The sequence below is a fragment of the Sceloporus occidentalis genome, unplaced genomic scaffold (genome assembly GCF_023333645.1).
Source record: "Sceloporus occidentalis isolate IW3139 unplaced genomic scaffold, rSceOcc1.0.p SCAF_6, whole genome shotgun sequence".
Lineage (NCBI taxonomy): Eukaryota > Metazoa > Chordata > Lepidosauria > Squamata > Phrynosomatidae > Sceloporus > Sceloporus occidentalis.
The window spans coordinates 134050304-134070807 of record NW_028316986.1 but is presented as its reverse complement, the minus strand read 5'-3'; the positions used below and the strand labels follow the sequence as shown (position 1 = coordinate 134070807).

Below are 20504 nucleotides of genomic sequence, written 5' to 3'. Positions count from 1 at the left end.
TTTACATCTCTGTAACCTTTCTCTTCCATTTCATTGGTTCTGCAAATCTGAGCTTCTTCTGGACAGAGGGCAAAAGGGGATATTTTTCCAGTTCAGAATATTGAATTTTTGTGTTGCAAAGACTCACTCTAATGAGATTTGAGAATCTTTTGGAACAGCTTCCTGAAAAATTTATCAAATGACAGCAACATGTGATTGACAGCAACTTGTTATTGAATAATTTCTGTGTTTTCCCGCATATAGCAAATACACCTTTTGAAAAAATAGGCTGCAAAGGTACAAGGGGCTTGACTCTTGTTTTTGTAAAAAACTGCATACTTTTTGTAACTTTTGGAAGTTGTTGTAATTCCCATTAACTGTTTATTCATTCTTTTCTTTAGGAGTAAGGGACAAACTCATTATGAGGAGTGATCTGGTTTTCTTGGTCTCTGTAATTAGCCTTGCCTTCCTGTCTCTGTTAAGATCTGGATATGCTCAGCATATTGCGGACGAATCCTGTTCTGTGCAGATTTTGGTTCCAGGCCTCAAAGGTAAATGAGTCTATTTCTCCCCTTGAACAATATAATAATGCCCTTCTTCATGTCTGTGCCCTTGTTTGCTGTATATCCCCACTCATAGTATGTTCCAACAAGAATGGATTCCTGTGGCATCTTTAAAGACTGGCACATTTATTGTGGCATGGGCTTTTGTGCATTGTATGCAGCTGGTGAGTTATACTGTAGTTCACAAAAACTCATGCTATAATACTTCCATTTGTCTCTAAAGCGCTGTTTCCTCTGCTGACATTGATTAACCATTATGAGATGTTTGGTGTAGCCCAGATTACCTATTATTATGTATTATAATTGTTATCACGGTTACTTTATTTATTTATTTATTTACTTACTTACTTACTTACTTACTTATTGTTTTAACTCAGTGATTCCCAAACTTTGATCCTCCAGATGTTTTGGATTTCAGCTCCCAGAATTCCTGACTTTTGACCAAGTTGTCTTTGGCTTCTGGAAGTTGAAGTCCAAAACACCTGGAGGTCCAAAGTTTAGGAATCACTGTAATGTGTTGTGGGAAATGTGATATACAAATAAATTGCTTGTGCTTATAATCAGCCCTCCATTTTCATGGGGGATCCATTCTGGACCCCTCTGTGAAAACGGAGACTCACCGATATTCAAGCCCCATAGGCTTGAATGGGGCACATGCCTATGAACACTTGAAGGGCATTCGCCATGGGGGTGCACCCCACTGAAATTAAGGGAGGTTGTCCCTCCGTGAATAGTCCAGACCGTGGATCTCAAGTCCGCGAGAATGGAGGGGTGACTGTATATGAAGGTGTGTATTCCTAAAGCTTTGCTAGTAAGGGAATTGGGAAGCTTCTAGGCTCATGGCAGTGAATCAGCAAACCTTTAGAAACTACATGCATGGCTACTGATGGTTTGGGATGCTCCAAAAAGATCACTGCAGAATATTTAGTAGGCACCCACTCACACCATACCCTGCAGCATTTCATATATGCAAACTAGGCCACATGAGACCAAGGAACATCAGACTGTGGTCAAGATGGCAAGAATTGTTAATAAGGAAGAACTCACAAGCTAGGAGAGCCTGCAGCAGTTTGCTTTTGCCTGAGCTTAAAGGGAAGGAAAAGATTCTTCCCCTCTTCTCCTCTCCACTCTGCTGAGTTAATTGAGTGAAAATTACTTTTTCACTTTGAACTTGGTTAAATGAACATGAGAAGAAGAGGAAAGTGGGAGGAGGAGAGAGCAACTGGGACATTTTAGAAGCAGCTGAAAAAGTGGGACAATGCATTTTTCCTGCCAGTTTGGAACACTTGGAAGATATGTCACACCATAGCTCTTGGATCCATCCCTTTACCCAACTTCCATGTTGGTTTAGTTCCCAGACATTTCCTGCTAACCCAGTTGTGCCAAAATTAACAAGCACAGAACACAGAATTTGGACTGGGGTTGCCCAGAGGCTTTCTTCCTGATGTTTGTATTGGCTGGCTTGTACTCTGCTGTAGAATTACACATACTAACCACAGCATTACTTTATCATGTGTTACAAATACTTTAAACGTTTGCTTTTTTAATTTTAAACTTGCATTTTGTGAGATGTGGCATTCTCATCAGCCACTCATCACAGTTAGGTTCTCCACCAGATCCTGTGATTTAGACTTGTTCATTGGTCACAAGAAAAAAATATTTTAAAATTCTCTTACTTGGCCTCCTCTTGTGCTTTCAATAACATGCATATACCAGTATGCATAAATCAGCCAATAAAGATATCCACCTTATGGTGAATGTGGTGAATTAAGATCCCTTGTAATGTGTGGATATCAAGCTGTTGTTGAATCTACATTTATCTGTCATAAGACTGGTAATGGTTAAAATGTTACAAGGCAAAAAAGGGAGAATGTCTTTGAAATACCCTTTTATATTTTCAGTCCTGGAGTGCTTTATTTTCCCAAGGGCTAGCTCTGGCCAGTCATCAATATATTGCCCCCTTCCCCATTCCCTCATGTCCAAATAGTTTATGGGAAGCCATGCCAGAATATTCCACTTCTGACCTTGAAATCAGTGTATTTAAAAGAAGGAAAAATGAAAGGGACAACTGGAATTAATTAACGGATTTGACACCAGATCACATCATCTGAAGAAGGATTATGGGTGAGTGGTTTTGTTGCTACAAAGAGGTCATTGTCCCCCATTGCTCTTGCACCAATTTTTAAGTATTAATGCACTGGTATTCCAGCAAATTCAGATAACATTTTTGTTACCGAACATGTTTAATTTTTATCCCCCAGTTATCATTATATCATTGCTGCACTACTATTCTGGCTAGCTGTTAATCTTTTTTGCCATCTATCGTATGGTAATTCCACAGCTTTCTGAGTCTGCCCTATGCAATGTGTAGTAAAGAAGTAAATAAGTTCATACCCTTAGAAACATCTTCTGTAGTAAAGCTTACCGTATTATCCTTGACATGCTGTGTGTTTATTCCTGGGCAAATCTGTTCTCTCTCTTCTTTTTAGCCTTCAATTTATTTCTAACTTAATGGTAACCCTAAGGCAAACCTATCAGAGGTTTTATGGGGGCAAACTTTGTTCAGAAGGGGATTGTTGTTGCCTTCCTCTGAGGCTCAGAGAGTATGACTTTCCTAAAGTCACCCAGTGAGTTTCTGTGTCTGAGTAGGGTTAAAAAAAAAACACTACGGAACGGAACAGCTAGTTTGTAAACCCGCTCGCTCCAATTCAGCAAAAATCATAGCCTGATTCTCCTTGTGTTTTTTAAAAAAATCTGCTTCCTGCTGGATCCAAAGGAATTTATTCTCCAATAAGGCTGTGATCCCCTGCCCTCTTATCTGGAAGTAAGTCCCACTGAACTCAATTGGAATTACGTCTGTGTAGGAGCATATTATATCACATTGTTAATGAATGGCAGGACGGAAGCACTGAGCATTCATGTTCTCCCTCTGGCCCTTAGGTGGGCATAAGTGCTTGTGACAATGAATTCTGCTTCTGTCCAAGTAAAAGGGCTTGGAAGTACGACCTGATCCAAGACATCTATACTAGAACCTGGGATTAAATTCCTATTGTGTTTAATAAAATGTGATACCTTCTCCCCAACTAGCAGAGAATCTCAGACCTTCAAAAATGTGGTTATCTGTAGACATACACTGAATGTAAAAAAAAAATGGCAACACCATGCTTCCCAGATGATGCCAAGGTAACATCCACCAATCTGTCCTGCCCTCCAACCACCCCAACCCCTGTTCCACCCGATCCTGATTCGAGGCACAGGATACAATTGTGAAAACCATTTCCCCCCTAGAAATTGCAGAGAAACAAAGTTTTTTAAAAAACAAATAAAAGTCTCAAAGCCCTTGGGTAACTAAAAGAAGTGCTTTCATTTCAAAACTTGAAGAACGTCATGTGTTCAAACAGGACCGGGATTGCAGTAAGGACAAATTATTTTACAGGTGTGAATTCAGCCTGAATTCAATATAAAGCATATTTATTAAAGGAACTTCTTCTTGGTCATAGCTCAGTGTAGATAGATGGGGGGATTAATCTTTCTCTAGTTATGTCATCTTTGACCTTGGGAAAGCGTAGTTTTCCTGTTTCCAAGACTGAAACATAAGCTAGATGAAGGACCTCACCTCACTCACAGTCTGTCTGAAGTCATGTTTTGCCAAAAGTGCTTCTACAGAATATGCCACATAAATGCTAAGAATTATGGTTGTTGGCACATAAGCATTTTCATGCTTAAATGAGTTGCAACAATAATCTCTTTTGTATCAAGCAATCAGGAGCACAGAGATATAAAACAAAACAAAACAAAAGGAAGCCTGAAGGAATTTCCCCCCCAGAACTGTTTGTGCTTCTGCATATCCTATCTAATTAGAAGCTATAATCATAATGGTGAAGTAGATTGATGAAGAAATTCAGTGAAGCACAAAATGGCCTGTGAAGGCCACAGCTAATGTAAAATCTCTAAAAAGCCATCAGTGCCTGATCTAAGCTGTCAAGGGGGTAGCTGGCTAGCTTAGAAGAACACTAATGAGATATGGAGCCTTTCATCTGTTGGCTGAAATCCAGCTCATGTCCTCAGTTTCTATGCAGACTTGAGTTTTACTACTTTGGAGCAATCTTATTTCTACTTCTAGGGCCTGTCAGTGAGGTAGCTTCACAAAGTTTCACAAAGGGGCATCTGGAACGGACCTGTGACCATGGCTGTAGTCACACAGACACAAACAGTATTGGGCCAGGTTGGCCAGATGTCTTCCTTTTCCAGGACATGTCCTACATTTCAACCTTCTGTCCAGGAGGAATTTCAAAATAGCTTCCATTTTGAGCATGACTAAGAAGCACGAATTTACATATATATTACCGGTAGTCATTTTAGCTTTTATTTGGTAACATCCTATATTTTTCTTGAACGTCCTAAATTTTGTGGTTATGACATCTGGTCACCCTATATTGGGCATTCCTTTTGGGTCTCTTTCCATGGACATCACTAGGGCTGTGTGGAGGAATGCGGGAAGCACCTGGTGACCCCACTGATCTCCAAATATTTGCCTTTTGGCAGAAATGGGTTGTGTGGCATTCACCTGTATGCCTTCAGAATGCTGGAGATGGTGTGAGTGGAGCAAGGGTTAGTGGAAGAAAAATGGGAGACTTCAGTGTTGTTGTTTCTGTAAATTAAATTTTAAATTTTGATATTTAATTTTTTAAAAAACTCTTCTTTTACAGTTTTCTTTAAAAATATCACATCTTAACAAATTTTCACTTTAAGCACTTGAGACTGTACATGTAAATACATTTGGGCTGTGTGTGCAACATGGTATTTAAAAGTATAATTTTAATTTTGCTAGTCGTTTATGTCACAACTATTGCCATTGCATTCCATAATATATGGGAATTATGATTTATGACTAACATTAGTACAAAAAACATGGCTAAGGGCTCTGTATGGTGTGGTATGGGAGGAGGTCAGTGGTGGAGTGATACCATGAGCACTAGGTGATGCCAATCCTAGTGACACCACTGGCTGTTTCTAAGGGTACGGGTGTCTTCTGTACATATACCTTATGTAGACATGTATACATATACCTTACATACACTAATACATGCTTGCTTTCCCTCATAAAGGTTATGTTTGTGAATACATTTGAGGACATCTCAGAATTCTCCATTGCTCAGTATTATCCCCTATGGATATACCATGTTACATTTGGTGGTGCTTTAGGGTATGTGTGAGACAGAAATGCTCAGTATGTGTATTGTTTTGTTTTTCAAACTGGTAACAAAATGGAAACTCTGAGCAAATATAGTGGCTCTACTAGTCACATTGTCATTGCCTGGATGAGTTGTGTGTGTTTCAGTGCTTTTCTGTGGGCATATGGCATAGGGATGTTGTTGATCTCCAGAAAGACAGGTTTGATGGAAACAGTACCTTGTTATCTAAAACATCATGTTCTGCATCCCCCATTTCTATGAACTATGGTCCTTTCCAGCATCTCAGGAGGTTGTTCTGACAGGATGCTTGCTCTCAGCAAGGATTCCTTCCCCATTGATCACCAGTTCTTTCAGACAGAATAGCTGTGGATTATAAACTAGATTGGCAAGACTGTTTGAAATGTAACGTTAATAATGGAGTGATGGTATTAATGTATCAGATGTGATTTTTCCCTCCAATACAGATTGAGTAGCCCTTATCTAATACTATGAAATATGAAATGCTGTAAAATTCAAAACTTTTTGATCACTGACATAACACGTTGAGGCTTCGATTTTGGGATATTTTGGAATACAAGTAATATAAGACATTTGCAGTGCTAGAGAGAGATTTGAAAGACACATGGCTGGAGAGAAACCTAGTTGGAGAGAGACTCAAGGATCTATGAAAGGACAGGAGGTGTGGATTCGCACCAAGCACTATGCTTGGATTCCCATCATTTCACATATCCTCCTGTCTCTCTCCAGTCTTATGTCTCCATCCTTGCAAATACAGTCCATCCTATCCAACTTGTATTCTCATTTTTTAAAAAAAAAAATCACAGCTGCAAAACAATTCTGGTCCAAAACATTTTGGATAAGGGATACTCAACCTGTATTATATATCAGCTTCACTGGTGGTTTAAAACAGAGCTTGAAAATTAATGTCTTGGACTACAACTTCCAGAATCCCCAGATAGTATATCTGCTGGCCAGGATGGCTGCATGGAGGGCTCTGGAGTTGTAATCCATAGATAAATTTTCCAAGCTCTGGTTTAGAATGCCATAGATCATGAGATACTTAAGTAGTAAGGTTACAGAAAACAATTCATAATGTAATCAGTGGAATGCACACAGTACATGCACCTTGAAACTCAGCTCACTGTGGAGTAGCTCCATTTTCTTCATTGTGATTCAGATAATTTGTTTGTATTTGCTCAGCAGTTTATCTCTGAACTTTACAGTACATGCGTTTTCAGAAATAAAGAGATTTTACACTGAAAAGTAGAAATAAGAAATAACAGGAATGCCTCTGAATGGACATTCACATGTGGAGATTCTGTGACACTTGTAGCTGCATAGTTATGATGATGTGGAAGTACTACAGATGAAGAGCCAGAGTCAACTAATGGTTTTTGCTTAGTGGTTCTTTCCTTAGCTTAGTCTTTCCATTCCCTCCTTTACCATTATTCTTTGCCCACTGCCAAACTGAAAAGGTAAGATCCTTGGAGCATAAACATTGTTTTCAAAAAAACAAAAACCCAACAACAACTTATTTTAATCTTTTTCATTCTTGAAAATCTGCCTTTTCTCATTTGTAAAAACTTCCCTCCACAACACCTGTGTGCATGGCTCTTTTCAAATGATAGATGCCCACATAGAGATATTTTGCGGTGGCCATTGTGAAAAGACAAGTGATGATGACACTGGTGTGTGTTGTCAGTATGGTTGCTTGAATGAGGAATTCAGCGTATTTTGTTTATTTTATCTTGTATTTCACTACTTCCCAGGGGAAGCTGGAGAAAAGGGGGAGAAGGGTGTCCCAGGTCGCCCAGGACGAGTTGGCCCTCCAGGAGAAAAAGGTATATCTTCTAAAGATGTTATATTTCCTGCTGTATTATATATTCCTTTATATTTCCTATTGATGTGGAGGCTTAATCATTTATATCAAACTCTCTGAGAAGACCTTTCTGCATAGATGCTGTTGCTATGGCTGCAGAAGTAGGTTTGTAAGACAGTCAAATCCAACCTAGTTCAGATTTTTGGCTGCCTAAAACAACAGCTTGGAAGAACTTCACCATTTATTTGGGATTGTTTATTGGAGTATTCTGATGTGTCGATTCTGACTTGCAGCGAAGGGCATTAGAATACTTGAAGCATTTTGATCTGCTCTTCGTTTCTCCTGATGGTTTAGATTAGTTGAGAGGAAGTAGAGAGAAAATATATACAGAGAGACAAATGGTGTGATATCTCTTTGGCTCCCTCTGCGCTGCAGAAATAATCCAGGTTGACACCATGAACTTTATTGCACCCGTTTTAGTCTCTGTTACAGGTACAGAAAGAGGATGCGCAACTGGCCAAAACTGGATTTTATCGCACGCCAAAGCGCCCTCCAAAAGGCCCCATTCCGTCCCCCGGCACCAAGCCATCCCCATTCAGTGCTAAGGCGCATGAAATGTTCTGGTCGGACATCTTCTGACTGAGGAAAATGGCACCCCTCAGCACTGAACGGGGACGGCTTGGCACCGAGGGACAGAATAGGGCCTTTTGGAGGATGCTTTGGCATGCAATAAAATCTGGTTTTGGCCTGTCACGCGCGCACACGAGAATCCTCTTTCTGTACCCATAACAATGAAAAAAACGGGTGTGATAAACTTCTATGTTAACTGCCTTAGCTCAATGCTGTGGATTTCAGGGAAATGTGGTTTTGTAAGCTATTTAGCCTTCTCTGTCAGAGAACATGAGTGCCACAACAAACTACAATTCCCATAGTTTCATAGCATTGAGTCCTGACAGTTAAAATGATGTCATCCTGGAATATTTCTGCAGTGTGGATGCATTCATGAATGACAGACAGACCTGGATCTCTTGCATTTTCTGTTCCTTAATTTTTGAGCTTTAGGCAGAAAGGCTGCAGACTATCTATGCTCATTCAGTTAAGGTGCATACCATCCAGATCATGCCCAAGCTATTTGTCAACTGAGGTAGAAAATTCCAAAAATACTTTGCCCTGCTGGTAAAAACATATTAATAATAAATTTAAAAAGCTGACAATCTACTGCCCTTTTATGATGCTTAATATCAGCTGCCTAAGGCAGCTGTGTTGGTAAGCCTGATAGTAGGGCTGGTGGCATTATGAAAATGCTATAAAATAAAAATATAAAAATTATAATAAACATATAAAAATTATAATATATTATAAAATATTATTAAAAAGAGGGCATTCTCATTGTAGACAAAGAGAAAGAAATCTGAAGCAAAAGTCATTGTACACTATAAACCTTTTTATTTTAATTCCTTTTTATTTATTCTTCTTCTGGATTTTGAGTGCCAGAATCTCTTACTTGAGAAAGGTCTAGAAGGAGTCGTAAGAACCAAAGAGCAAAGTAAAACTAAACATGGAATTTGTGGTATCAGAGATGCAAGAGAGACATCTTTAAATACACACACACACACATACACACAGACTAACTAAGAAGTTTCTTAGTCATCATGGCAACAAAAATATCTTTATGGAAACTGAAACAAAACAGTAGATTACCTCTGAAAACACAATTGTCAGATCAGGGCTACCGCAAGGGTCAAAACCTAAGATTTCCCGTTGTGATGCCACAAGCAGTAAGGCTTATGCAACAAAGGGCAGCCTCTAATAATGTTGTTAAGGATGCTACCTTAGGACTTTTTCATACAGGCAAAAGAGACGGAAGCATAACGCCATGCTCCCATCAGTGTCACACAATTTGGTGAAGATTTTCAGATGACATTACGATAATCCTGCCATTGTCCTGTGAACAAAATGGAGCTTTCCAGCCGGTTTTCATTCATGAGAAATGAAATTCATTCTGGATTCAGATGGCTGTAGTGCAGGATGACCAGACATCCTCCTTTTCCAAGACATGCCCTTCTGTCCAGGAAGACAACCTTCTGTCCAGGAAGAATTTCAACATGTCCTCCATTTGGAGCATGACTAAGAAACATGAATTCAGATTAGTGTTTTGTGCTTTTATTTTGCAATGTCCTACATTTTTCTTTAATGTACTACATTGTCCTTCTTTGAAGTTAGGACATCTGGTCACCCTGCTGACATTTTCCCCAGCAGACTTAGCTCAAAGCTTTGAATTTCTCACAATGCCCCCGAGGAACTTTTAGGTTAAGGGCACAGTTCATTCAATTGTAGTCTTTTGCAACCCTTGTCCATCTGCAGCAAGCAACACCGATGTGTGCAAGGGTCTTGTTTGATCTTCTGACAGTGATGGCTTTGTATACATCAGTCTTCCCTAATCTGGTGCCTTTGGAGATATTTTGGACTTCAGTTCCCATCGGCCCCAGCTAGCATGATCGATGGTCAGGAATGCTGGAAGCTATAAAGTTTGGGAGAGACCAGTATACAGAAATAGCCTTAATGCAGGCATTTTGTAATATGTGAAGCACCCTGTAGTAATCATAACATATTAAATGCCACATAGAAAGACAATGATGATGGAAAACCCAATAAAGTATGGATCCAAACTTTGCCATAAGTTAAACCTGGGGGATAGAAGATAGGAAAGTTTCTTGGAATGGGAAGGTCAGTGTGTGAGAAGATCAAATTACTTGTGTTTTTTAAGGTTATGAGATAACCTATGAGAAGCCCGCAGACTTCCTTTTGCGGGCTGCTGTTGCTAAATGTTCTGTATAATGTTTATAAGAAAGGACATGAAGTCACAGAGAGCAAATTAATTGTGTTTATATAAATAAAGTTTCCCTGATGGGCTCGACACATGGCTGTTTAATTTCAAATACAGCTGCCTGCAACAACATACTGAAGACAACCAGTAGAGGACCAAGGGTTCAGATATGCAGTGTATGTCTTTGCTTTATTTCCAATGGCTCTTTATGCTGCTCTTCATCGAGCACCAGCAATCTACTAATGTCTTTCCACAGCAAATATTTTCTGAACCTTCAAAACTTCTTTTCTTCCTCGTATCCAGTTAAAACTATTATTTTGTTACTGTGAAACCTCAGCACAGACGTGTGCAAAATTAAAAACAGCCGAACAGCCAATAGCCAACACTGGAAAATGCCACCCAATGGGTAGGTAGTTGGGCATATTTTGCCAGTGGTTGAATTTGTGTACTAGGTGAGCCAGGTTTGTTTAGAGAGCTCTAGAAAGATACACTTGTATATTGCCATAGCCTATTTAAAGTGAGCAGAGGCTAGAGTTGTTTAACTAATTTCTTAATTGATTTGTCATCTTTCCTGAAATATGCTCCCGAAGCCCAATAGGAGGTCTTCGCTCAGTTTATATTTACAGAGGAATTATTAGTACTTTGATGTTGTTTCAGTGAGTCTGGTCCAATTTTTGGTGTACTTTTAAATATCTTCATGATGTCATTTGAAACATGAGGGAACAGGTCAGGGGATTCTTCTTTTGCTTGTTTTCGTAAAGTTTGTCTTGGAAATGTAAGTGAGTAAACAACATTCTCCACTTGTAACCCTTGCTTGTTTTTCCACTCCTGTCATTTTCCTCACTGGGAAAAATTCAGTTAAATAGAAGGATTGCGCCGCACCTTCCAATTGCTAGTGTGAGCACACTTTGATCAGGAAAATGCTCTCAGTGTGCAGACTTGAGATGTTTCCAAGAAATAGGAGAATTATAAGAAGAGGTCTTTAAATGCAGTCATTGAGTTTCCATGATTGACCAAAACTTTAATTCAGGTAACCAGTAGGCATGATCTTTGTTACACTCAGCTGCAAGAGTAAAAATAATTATGTTAAGAGCATAAAGCCTTTTTACAGTATAGAAAGAGCCTCTTTAATTATGTCAGTGTGTTTTGTGCTGAGAGATGCAGCATCCATTTTGTGACAGCAAACAGGCCTGGTGTTAGGGAATAAGTTCATCAGGCTCCTTTTGAGATTGCTGCTCACTGGCCACTCCTCTCCTGTATAAATGAATCCCTTGCCAAAAGGAAAGTATGAAGTGAATAAGCGAAGCCTTGCTAGAAACAATAACGGGCTGTCAAACCTAGACAAATTATATTATTCTTGTGTCTCCTTTTGTAGCTATGAATGTGCCACTGCAAAACAAAACTAGTCTGCCACTTTAATTTTCCTGGAGTTTTATCCCTTTGGACACTGTGGCTGAGATCCTATATCACAGTCTACCTAACTATACTGCAGAAAGACAATGAAACCCAGTTAGTGAATTGCAGAGATCTGAGCACCAGAAAGAGTTCTCTGTTGTGCATGGGGCAATTCTGATGTGTGTCTGATAGTCCTGATGTGTATCAGGCACTTCAGAGGTAGATCTGGTGTTCCTGTTGTCCTCTGACACTTCCTAGCCTGTTTATGGAAGCACATTGGGGAGAACCCCAATGCGCCTTGGTGCCCCTAATGTATCAGTCACTCCACTGTCTTTCATTGTGCAGTGGATGTCCATATGTTGTAATGTCCCAGCAGCCCCTATGTGAATAGGGACACTGTGTAACTACTGAGATAAATTTTATGCATATTAAGGCCATTTTAAAAGGCATAAGCCCCAAGCAGAATGCTATCCTGTATTTCCCAGCACTTCATCCAAACCACAATTCCTAGGATTCTTGGAGGCAGCAATGACCATTGAAGAGATACATACACTTATTTCTTCATAGTGTGATAGTGTGCTCTGAATCTTTATCTGCAGAATTATTATATGAAAGAAGCATTATGGTTAGAAATGCTGTTGTTTCAGCAATTTGCACAGATGAAGAGTCACTGATGTTCTTAAGAATACGGAATTATTCTGCATTTATTGTACAATTATCCTGTAACTGAACAAAAAGAAAGCTCACCTGCATTTCAGTGCTCCATGCCTTGCTATAAGAACCTTTTAAAGTTTTGCTGGCCCATGTGGTAGCCTTGTATGGAGTGATAGGAGATTATCAACCTGATTTTCTATGTGTGGCAGTGAGGTGCAAACTCACAGTGTCCATGTAGTAATCTGTTGCTTCAGTTATCTTTTCTTTGTAGTTCCATCTTCCCTGTATTAATAAAGAGTATATGACAGCCTCAGATATGCCCTCTGGAAGATGTCACAAAATAATCATTGGATATCTGCAAGAGAAACTAAGGAAGTTTTAATGAGCTTTTCTTCCCTCCCAGTTGTAATTACACTAGCAGAGATGTGACAAAATGAGACACTTAAAATGGGCTGGCTCAGACTTTTTAATGAAAGAGAGATATGTACAAATAGTTTGGTATAAACTGGGTATAAATATTGCCAAGAATGTTTTCATAGTTCTTCATGTCTTTATTATTTGTCCAAGGCTGAACCTTGGCCTTAGTCAGTGAAGTTGTGTCTTGACTGACTTGTGGAAAGCATTGGAACACACTCAGAGTGTGGTGGAGTCTCCTTCTTTGGAGGTTTTTAAACAGAGGCCAGATGGCCATCTCAGGAGTGCTTTGATTGTGTCTTCCTTAATGGCAGAATGGGGTTAGACTAGACAACTCTTGTGCTCTCTTCCAACTGTATGATTCTATGATTCTCTGTGATTCTGTGAGTTGGGAGTGAATCCCACTTATGTTCAAATGATTTACTTATGAGTATATTTGTTTTCAGTTATATCCCCCTCCCTGTTCCTCCAACTAAGAAGGGAATTCAAGAGCCTGAGAGCCACCACTGATATGATTCTGTCTTCTGTACCAAAAGAGGTGCCTGGGAGGTGGCAGAACCGAGAGGAGGGCCTCTCCCAAAGACTGGAGGACCCAAGCAGGTCTGCTTGGCAAAATACGGTCCTTCACATAGCCTAAACCCAGGCTGGTAGTTTTTGTGACAAGTGAATTATGTAACCTTGTAACCAGTCCTGGTCAACAGTCTGGCTGAATCTTTTTTGACCTGCTGAAGTTTCCAAACACTCTTACCTATTTTTTAAAAGTATAAATGCCAACTAGCAAACCTTGATTCTGCCATTTAATGTAAGGGACACCATTTTGTCATGTCACTGTATTTAATGGGACTTGAGCATCCACGGATTTTGGTATCCACAGGGTTCCTGGAACCAAACCCCAGTGGATACCAAGGGCCCAATGTATTACTTTGTCCAGCTCAGACACATCAGGGAACAGGCACATTTAGCTTACTAGCTTTAACTGTGCAAATGTACTCCCAGTCACTGCCAGAGTCTGGGCATTTAGCCTCAGGGCAGAATCCAGAATTACACTAACAGCAAACCTGCATCTTTAGGGACACGCCCAGCTTTATCCAGGCAAAACTCTGCAATACAAGCCAAACTGGCATGCGCTGAATAGCTCTTGTTTTGTTATTCTCCAGCCTGGCATTCAGCATTTTTAACCAAATGGACTACTGTCAAGGCTATCCAGGCTATTAGAACTGGAGACAGTTTGCGGGCAACCAGCACCCTTTTGCTATAATTTCTCCCATTAGATTTGTCCTATAAGATACCTGACGTCAAGCAAGACCTCTGTGTGTTTAGGCTCTGGGTAGCTGTAGTAGTTGTTGGTTCTGATGGGTGCGACATAGGCCTCTTTCTGCACTACTTGCTCTCTTGCATTCTGCTGCTAAAAAAATTCTCCCTGCAACACCAGAGAGAAACAAGGCAGCTAGGATGGGAAATATGACTGTAGCAGCTGTTCCAACCAATACTGGCATACACCAGTTAACGAAAGAGATGTATTCCTGGACTTTATTTTTCACAAAAACTTTGGTACCAGAGGTAGAAATAACATGGAAACAATAGGGATAGGTTCCTATACCTCAAAAAAGAAGAGCAATTCAACAGTCTTTTGGCAAATGCTTTATGTGCGTGTAAAATGAAACAACCAGATCCGGCAAGCCTTGCATAAGTAAACTAAAACATTTTGAATCTTCTACAGACCACTTGTAAGCTTCTTCCAAAATGCAACCTGGGATGATTCCCCCCACTCTCTACTTTTCTCACAATTTCGCTACTTTTCGCATGATTTCCATTTGGGGCCTTGAGTAGATGGGCAATAGCTGAGCTATGCTATCCTGGTCCGGGTGCTCACCTGGGTTGGTTCTGGGGCTGGCATAAGGACAGAGTGTGTGTTATGTGCTTGTCTGTGAGCTGACCTAGGGACCCATTACCAGCACAGACTTCGTATCTTTCTGCACCATTGCTCCTGTTGGGAAGCCCCTTGTTGCTGCCTCTGATGTAGAAATAGGGTGCCTGGCTGCATCCACATGGCTAGGTGCCCCATTTACATGTCAGACATGGTGACGGGGGCTTCCCAATAGGAGCAATGGTACAGAAAGGTGTTAAGTATGGGGGGGGGGGGACTGTTTAAACAGCTGGGGTTTGTTGTGGAGTTTCTAAGAAACCCTATAGCAAGCCGGGGGTCAAACTGACCTGCATTTAGGGCTTGTTTATTCTGGGATTGGGTTGGATCCACTGGATCTGTGTCTGGTTGCCAAGATCCAGTCCAGTCCTGACCCTAGGGCTTTGGCCTGTGTTGTCCAAACAGGGTGATGGGAGGCCAGGGGAGAAACGGGCTTTTGGGCCTGTGCAGCCCTTGGCCCTTGGTGGTGAAACTTATATATCTAAGTCTTCCAACATGCCAGGGTAACAAGTGAAGCAGGTTAATCTGCTTCCCTCTTTCTTTCTGTTTTGCTCTTCCCACATGCTCAGTAAGTTATTCTGGAGGCAGTTCTTTATTTTGCCTCTTGTACATAAGCATATACAGCTACAGTAGCATCACTAGAGTAGAGTCTCATACTTTTCCACCTCAAGCTTTATTACATTGTTTATTGCAGGGCATGCTGCTGCAATCTATCGCTGAAAGTCTTGTTTTCTCCAGCCCAACTTCACCATCCTCTCAATGCCAGTGCTTTAAAAAATCCTTCTTGCTAGACAGAAGAAAAGAAAGGGGGTGGGTGGGCTCCCACAAAATCACTTTGTAAAAAGGAGTTTCTTTGTCAGAGGCTTTGTTAACAGGAATGCTTGTATTGACCACAGTCATTTGGAGGCTTCCAGCCAGCAGGAAACTTTTCTTGGGCTTCATGTGTAAATTCAGCTTATTTGTTAAGTAGTTCTGATCTCTAGCTTTCCACATATTAATAGGTATTTTCATGGAACAGAACCTGGACATAAGAGAGATCAATTGATGGTTTCCATTCTTGAGCTCATTTAGAAATGCTATAAAATAATAACATTTCTCAAACCCACATTCAAAGAATGACAGATGCAGAAGTGTCACACACAATATTTCTGTCTGATATGTGCTATAATGTGCATATTAGTATTTTGTTCATTAAAAAAAGGCTTGGGCGACCAATTTTATTTTAACAGGCTGTTTTTGATACAGTTCGGGTATAAAATGTCATGTAGTGTTGCTATTAAAGCTGACAAACCTGCTTGGTTCCCACTGCTATTTTTGTGGGATCTTTGGGAGGATATATCTGAGGATGCTGTGCACTTCTCATTAATATACACTTCAACTGGACAGTGAGAGAGAGAAAAAGATGAGCCATATTGCTGCATTGCTTATCGTCAGAAGTTGCATCATGCATCTTGCCTGCCATGGTTTTAAGTGTTAATCTAGAATGGTTTAGTCATATTGTAAGGTGCAACTGAGTCAGTGTGATATACCATACTGAGGAAAAATGATGGGATATGCAGTGGGGTTTCTGCGAGGAATTGTAGATCACATTCCTTTGTGCTGAAAGAGCAGAGAGAAGGGAGCTGTGCTTGGCTCCAGTTGTGCTTGGTCATTTTCCTGGGAATGCAGCAGAAGAAATAAGAGGTGAGGGGGGAGTGTAGTGGGAACTGAGAGGAATAAAGTTGTTTTGATTTTGTAACAAATGAGAAAATAGCCTGCCAATGGTTTGAAATTGTGTGTTCTATAATTATGCTTTGCTAACGCTTGCCGTTTAGTCCTGACAATCTGTTTGGTCCAGTAACTTCCTTAGTTCAGAAATTCAAACTTCAGTAGTAAAACTAAGAAAATCTTTATTTGGAAACTAACAAGCTACACCAGACACATTTGAAAAGAGAGAGACTGAGTTTTGTTCTCTATGCTGCTGCAGCTATACACAGACACAATCCCATTACTGATCAGCATGGGCATTTTGACCTACTCTGTCTCCAACCTAGGCTGGCTCACCCTTCCTGAGGTGACCTGGCAGCCCCTGGCTTCCTGAGGCTCACCATATTGGTGCTGAATTTAGTATGGACACCTGATCAGCATAGCCCACAGCAGTTTTGAGCCCAAGCGATCCATAGGATTATTGCCAGGTGTGGTGGCACGCACCTGTAATCCCACAACTGGGAGGCTGGGGCTGGTAGATTGCTTGAGCTCAGGAGGTCTGGAGTGCCAGGGGCTATGCCAAATGGATGTTTATACTAGGTTGCACTGAATAAAGATTTTCTGAGTTTTACCACTGAAGCTTGGATTTCTGAATTAAGGGAGTCATTGGACCTGACGCCTACAGTCTGTAGAAGCATAGTTATCTCAGACCTGTTTTGTGAGGACATGGCCTCTTCATTCCAATGGGATTTAGGCCAATTCTAGGCTTTGGCAAATGTTTTCTGTGTCCTATTTCCCAGCACAGGACCATACGGTGAATCTGATTTGTTTTGTTCTACTTAAAATTCAGCTAACCTTTGTTCCCTCATAATAAAGATAGCTTTACTTTTTTCCCCTGAAGCACTATTTTTAAAAAAATAGGAATGGAAGGATATGGTAACTCAAATAAGGAGGGGGGAATCAAAAACATTATGCCCATAATGTTTTCTTTCCCCTATTTGGGCTACCATTTTCATCCCTTTCCTTTTTTTTAAAGGTAGCATGCACAGTCCAATATAGATGTATTGCTCCCTCTCACCAAACCATAACTTATCAATTGGGAGTCAGCCCCTTGGAAAACTCTCTTCCCACCCTTCCCTCTCTGACAGAAATTTCTTTGTTACTGTCCTGTTTAACTATAGTATAATGTTGTATTTGTACCAGCACTAACTATGATGATTGCTAATCAGGTTTTCTCTGATTATAAAATGATCATGTGTAGACAGAAATATGAATGGAAAATGCATCTGGAAGTATGCATATATACATATATGTGTATATGCATAAAATGATTCCATGTTTTAAATTTATTTGCTTTTTTAGTCTTAGATTTCTCTTTTTTTCTAGGAGAAATGGGTGACAAAGGACAGAAAGGCAGCATAGGAAGACATGGAAAAATTGGCCCCATTGGTTCAAAAGGTATATTATTTTCAGTATTATACAGGGATTTACATTTCTTGGATTTGATTTGTTGTAATGAAAAGTGATTTACATTTTTTAAAGAAGTCCATGCTACTGACAACAACAACAACAACAACAACATATTACGACAAAGTCTCATGCCATTATGAAATCATAAATATATAAATTTGCTCTCAGTCTCACTCTATGAAAGTTAGGGTTTATAAGAGAAGCCCAGAGCCAGTCCTGCTGATGCCTCTGCTATTTTACAGAATGGATTATTTGGTTAAAAAATCTGGTAAATAAACTTCTTGATTTTCAGTCACCTGAATAAACTGATTATAACCACCTGCCAATTCTGTTAAAAACGTGGATGTCTCTTGTGTCAGTGCTGGGCCTAGTTTTAATCAAGGCTATATTTGCGCAGATGCATACTATTAGTGACAATGGCTTATATTGTCAGAAAGATACAGATTCACTGTAGCATTTTGATCTGGTTCCAGATTGTACAAATCATTTGCAGGCATTTACAGCAAATATAAATGTCTCTAAGCTGAGAACCTGTTTTTGCTTCATGCATTTGAAATATTAGCTTGTATCTGAACAGTGTTCTTATAGACGTTCTATAAATTGTTCATGTTGCAACAGTAGTGACAACAACAACACAGCCGTAACCTCATTTATTATGGCATCAACTTATAATACTAGTAACTATGGAAAAGGCTAACCCATTTATTGTGATCTCAGATTCTTGGATTAAAGCCCATTTTGTCAGCTGCATTACATGTTAATATTGTACTTTCTTCATGGGACTGATGTTGTTTGCTGTTGTTGTTGTTGCTGTGTGCTTGCAAGTCCTTTCTGATTTATGGCAAGCCTGAGATGATTCTATTATGGTGTTTCCTGGCAAGATTTGTTCAAAAGGGGTTTTGCCCTTGCCTTCTTCAAAGGCTGAGGGAGTGTGACTTGCCCAAGGTCACCCGTTGGGTTTCCGTGGATGAGAAGGGATTTGAACTTTGGTATCCAGAGCTGTAGTCCAGGTCTCAAACCACTACACCCTGCTGGCCCTCAGACTGATGGGTTTTGTCTCAATCTAAGCTTGGTGTACTTAGATCCTGAAACATATTGATGTGTGAGTTAGTCACATTAATTTCGTTAGGCATTACATTAATATCCTAAAATGCTGATGCTGGCATGTTGGTTTTAGATAGAAACAAGAGCTTTAACAATTTCCCAAGAAGCTTATCTTTTTTTCCCCACTTTCATAGGAGAAAAGGGAGATAATGGAGATGTTGGGCCACCTGGTCCTAATGGAGATCCAGGTAAACAATATCAACACTGGCTTTATTCTTTAACCTATCCCCAACCCAACCCTAATGCTACTAATAGCTGTTGCCCTGGCTCTAGACATAACCCCAATGTGAACCTGAACCCGAATCCTAACCTCAGCAATAGCTCTAGCCCAAACCCTAATGTCAACCTGAACCCTAATAATAATAATAATAATAATAATAATAGTTTATTTTTATCCCGCTTTTCCAACTTTTGATCAAAGCAGCGTACAGATTTAGATAAAAAATACATCAAGATAAAACCCTAACCCCAATCCTATCGCTAACCCTAGAAATAGAAGTTTCCCTCGCTCTAGCCCTAAACCTAATGTGACCGTGGCCCCTAACCCTAACCCAAGTAATAGCTGTTGCCCTGGCTTTAGCCCTAACCCTAATGTGAACTTGAACCCTAGCCCTAGCATTAGCTGTTGTCTGGCTCTAGCCCTAATCCTAATGTGAACCTGAACCCAAATCCTAGCAATAGCTCTTGCCCTGGCTCTAGCCTCAAACCCTAATGTGAATTTGAACCCAAATCCTAACCCTAGCAATAGCTCTTGCCCTGGCTCTAGACCTAACCCTAATGTGACTCCTAACCCTAAACATAACAATAGCTCTTGCCCTAGTTCTAGCCCTAACCCTAATATGAACCTGAACCTGAATCCTAGCAATAGCTCTTGCCCTGGCTCTAGCCCTAACCTAACCCTTGTTGTTTTGTCTTGTTATTCCTGGGGTGGGTGGGCACAATTTCCTCATGTTCAGTTCATCCATGTGGAGTCACTTATTTCCTCTACACAATTTCTACCATAGATGGGATTACATGAATGTCAGTGTTAAGCCATCTGTACATAGATATAAGACACAACTGCCATTACTGTGATGCATTGGCCCCATAGCAGAAATCGTTGCTGTATACTATGGGCTTTATCAGCTTAGTTCATAAAGATTTATTGATGAGGTCATTATGTAGGATGGATTATATAAGCAACTGTTTAACATGTTTTTACAAGCTTTCAGTCAGATCTGTGAGTTCACTACCTTCAGTGGAACACTGAGTGACAGGACAGAATAGATCAGTAGGTCAAAGCTGTGAAATGTGCACTGATTTGGTGTGGAGGAGGGAAAAATATAGATCTGTTGTGTAAATGCCTACATATGTACATGGATTTTGCAGGTATACCTTGTGAATGTGGCCAACTACGGACAGCCATTGGTAAAATGGATAACCAAGTGACCCTTCTGACAACTGAGTTAAAGTTTATTAAAAAAGGTAAGAGTGT

The 20504-nt window shown here is 40.2% G+C and overlaps 1 protein-coding gene and 1 pseudogene across 2 annotated transcripts in view; one reads left to right on the top strand and one right to left on the bottom strand.

Moving 5' to 3' along the window:
- Positions 1-20504, top strand: part of LOC149311416 (collectin-11) — a 30080-nt gene that overhangs the window by 4232 nt on the left and 5344 nt on the right. For both annotated transcript variants that reach the window (XM_089531016.1, XM_089531015.1), the window contains exons 2-6: positions 381-530; positions 7507-7578; positions 17843-17914; positions 19165-19218; positions 20399-20494. In XM_089531016.1, coding sequence (XP_089387142.1) covers positions 401-530; positions 7507-7578; positions 17843-17914; positions 19165-19218; positions 20399-20494 — 424 coding nt within the window. In that variant the 5' untranslated portion in view covers positions 381-400. The remainder of the gene's footprint in view (positions 1-380; positions 531-7506; positions 7579-17842; positions 17915-19164; positions 19219-20398; positions 20495-20504) is intronic.
- Positions 16728-16909, bottom strand: LOC149311417 (signal recognition particle RNA; annotated as a pseudogene).